The 3421-nt window shown below is 38.3% G+C and overlaps 1 protein-coding gene across 1 annotated transcript in view; it reads right to left on the bottom strand.

The window, feature by feature from the left end:
* The window catches only part of VPS13A (vacuolar protein sorting 13 homolog A (S. cerevisiae)), a gene marked incomplete at its 5' end in the record, with an annotated part of 218593 nt that overhangs the window by 203618 nt on the left and 11554 nt on the right, over positions 1–3421 (bottom strand). Inside the window, 2 exons of the mRNA XM_015412948.1 lie at positions 1569–1670; positions 3130–3225. Coding sequence (XP_015268434.1) covers positions 1569–1670; positions 3130–3225 — 198 coding nt within the window. The remainder of the gene's footprint in view (positions 1–1568; positions 1671–3129; positions 3226–3421) is intronic.

Genomic DNA, 3421 nt, shown 5'->3' on the forward strand with positions numbered 1-3421 from the left:
ATTCGCTGGAATATGGAGAAAGCAAGAGAGTACCAGAAAAACATCTACTTCTGCTTCATTGACTATACCAAAGCCTTTGACTGTGCGGATCACAACAAACTATGGCAGGTCCTTAAAGAGATGGGAGTACCAGACCACCTCACGTCTCTTGAGAAACCTGTATAAGGGTCAAGAAGCGACAGTTAGAACCGGATATGGAACAACTGATTGGTTTAGCATAGGAAAAAGAGTACGACAAGGATGTATATTGTCACCTTGCTTATTTAATTTATATGCAGAGTACATCATGCGAAAAGCTGGCCTGAATGAATCACAAGCGGGAATTAAGATTGCTCGGGAAAAGATCAACAACCTCAGACTGCAAGAAGATCAAATAAGTCAATCCTAAAAGAAATCAACCCTGACTATTCCCTGGAAGGCCAGATAATGAAACTGAAGCTCAAATACTTTGGCCACCAAATGAGAAGGGAGCACTCACTGGAGAAGACCCTGATGCTGGGAAAGACCGAAGGTCAAAGAAGACAGGGACGGCAAAGGATGAGATGGTTAGACAGTGTCATAGATACAACGAACATGAAACTGAGCAAACTTCAGAGGACGGTGGAAGACAGGAAGGCCTGGTGTGATCTGGTCCATGGGGTCGCAAAGGGTCAGACTCAACTATGCGACTGAACAACAACACCTTAACTAGTACGAGCACTATAAAGGCACTCAATCACATATGCAATTTGGACTAGTTTTGCTCTGCATAGTGCTTCCCATGGGCTAAGTGATAAACTACGAGATTTAGAAATACACCACTGGATAACACATCCAGTGAAAAGCAACTCCAACTTATTACAGGTGTAAGAAATACACATAAAAAGCTACCTTATGCTGATTCCATTGACCCATCTAGCAAGTATGGTCTACTCTGATCTTTCAGGTTGTGAGATCTCTCTCATCACCTGCTACACAGTCCTTTTATAGGAAGACAGAATTATGCTCATCAAAATGATATGTTCCCATCAGTAGTGCAGAGTTTATGGCTTCCTAAATAATTGACCAAGTGGGAAACCAATCTATCTGAATCATACCTCTTAAATTATTAGTGGCCCAAACATGGCACATTAAGTCTTTGGCAAAAGCATCTACCACAATTTTAAAGTAATGGTGCATAATAAATGCCTCAGAACCGAGAGTCTAAAATATATTAGTTAATATACAACCACAAGCAACCATAAAAACCAGCTGTTCACAGGATGCCAGCTATATTCTCCAGCTCTTTCAAGTCTACCAGTTAGCTTTTTTAAATTCATTACCTAAATGTCCAAGAACAACTTAAGCGACTTTATTCAAGTCAGTTATAATAGCTTTAAGATAAGACCACCGCCCAGCTATACGTACTTAAATCACAGCCAACTGCCTGGGGCGTACAGTTATTTAAACTTGCCTATAACAAATGTTTATTCATTCTCCCAATCTTACACTTTTTGTGTGTGCTTTAACTACATTCTAAGATAAATTGTGCAGAACTCAAAGATTTAACTCTTTTCCACCCACAAAGGAAATATTGGATTTTTATTTACCTTGATCAGCAATCTTCTGCTTTGCATCTTCTATCCTTTGAAGTTCCCTCTGCTTAGCTTCCAAGTGTTGTTTTTCTTCTTTTTCAGCATCATATTTAATACCTGATAAAAAGATTTTAATACAACTTATCTGCTGAAAACCATACTAAAGACAAGCTGTAACAGGAAAAAAACAAGAGAGCCGGATCTCCCTGCATCTATGAAAGCAATGAAATTAAATACATATTTAGGTATCCATGAGTTCTCAACCAACTTATAGTTGGATATTTCTCAACCAACTCTCAGCTTATACTTTGTGCTATCCTTTGTTGTATGGTTGCCCCACTGCCAGATGGGGGATGGAGATCTCCTGGAATTACAACTGATTACCAGACAACAGAGATCAGTTCCCCTGGATAAAATTGCTGCTGTGGAGGGTGGACTCTATGACATTATACCCCACTGAGGTCCCTCTCTTTTCCAAACCCTGCCCTCCACAGGCTCCACCCCAAATCTCCAGGTATTTCCCAAGCAGGAGTTGGCAACCCTATTTGTTTGTGACACAAAACACACATATTTGCAAGTAAGGAGAAATTGTCCCTATTTTTTTAAGAAAAACTGTATTAAACTTGCTTCTATTTATGGTCAAATTAATTTCTTAAGAGGTAAGAGATGAATTTAGACAAATTACTTAAAATTGCACTGACAGAACCACAGTATAAAGCAAGAATCTGCTGGATGACTGGAGGTCTGACCTATCCAATATGTGTACACCTTAATTAGAGTATGAAATAGAATGCTAAATTGTTCTCTGTGTAACACAAGAAAGGATTATTTTGAGGCCTATGCATTCCCAGCTTGCTTTGACAATGGTGTGACATGTCAATGGAATTATGTATGTATTTATTTAGAAGTGTATTTGCTGCTTGAGGCAGCTTACAACTGGAATAACAAAATGATACAATTAAAACACCACTGTAAAAATAAACCGATTTACAGTCAATGACTAAAATTCCTATTTTAATAACATTTTACTACCCTAGTGCCTCTAAATCTTTGCATTGTGAACTCCAGTCATTTTGCTCCAAACATATCTGCTTGCTCCCAGGTTCAGTATAGATGTAAAATCACAGAGATCAGCAGCAGGTTCTGAAACAGGATTTAGGAACATTCCTGGATCCATTTTAAATAAGGTTAACAAATGGTTACTCTGGAGCATGACGGAAAACAGGAGGGCCTGGCGTGATGTGGTCCATGGGGTCGCAAAGAGTCGGACTCGACTGTGCGACTGAACAACAAAACAAATGGTTAGCCATAACATTGAAGGGTAGTAGAAGAAAGGGGGATAATTTTTTCGACAGGTAAGGGACAAGAATGAGGATATGCAGTACAGTGGACTGATCCATTAACACTGGGTAGAATTAAATACTGTAAATGCTTGTAACCAAATTATTTGCTGATAACTTTTAGACTAGACTACTATAATGTACTCTACATAGGCTTCAATGGAGTTAGAAGGGTGTAACTTGGTTTAGGATTGCACTGAGAATTACATTAAAGAAATAAATCTATCCACACTTACTGGCTGTAGGCACTATAAGCAAGTAAACACCATCAAGAACAGCTTCAACTGGTTGATTATAAAGGTTTTGCCATGGAATCTGCAAATTCAGCTGACCTATAAATACAGAGGAAAAACAACTCCATTGATCTGTAAATACTGAAAACATTTAACATCTTGTGTCAATGATTTTTTAAATTGAAATATTGCCAAAACATTTAAATAGTTAAGGAATGTAACAGTCTACTATTCCTACAAGAGTTTTTACATGATCAGTTATCCTGGACTAATTCCAGCAATTTATTGGTTTTCA

The sequence above is a fragment of the Gekko japonicus genome, unplaced genomic scaffold (assembly GCF_001447785.1).
Source record: "Gekko japonicus isolate JY-2015 unplaced genomic scaffold, Gekko_japonicus_V1.1 scaffold1971, whole genome shotgun sequence".
Classification (NCBI taxonomy): domain Eukaryota; kingdom Metazoa; phylum Chordata; class Lepidosauria; order Squamata; family Gekkonidae; genus Gekko; species Gekko japonicus.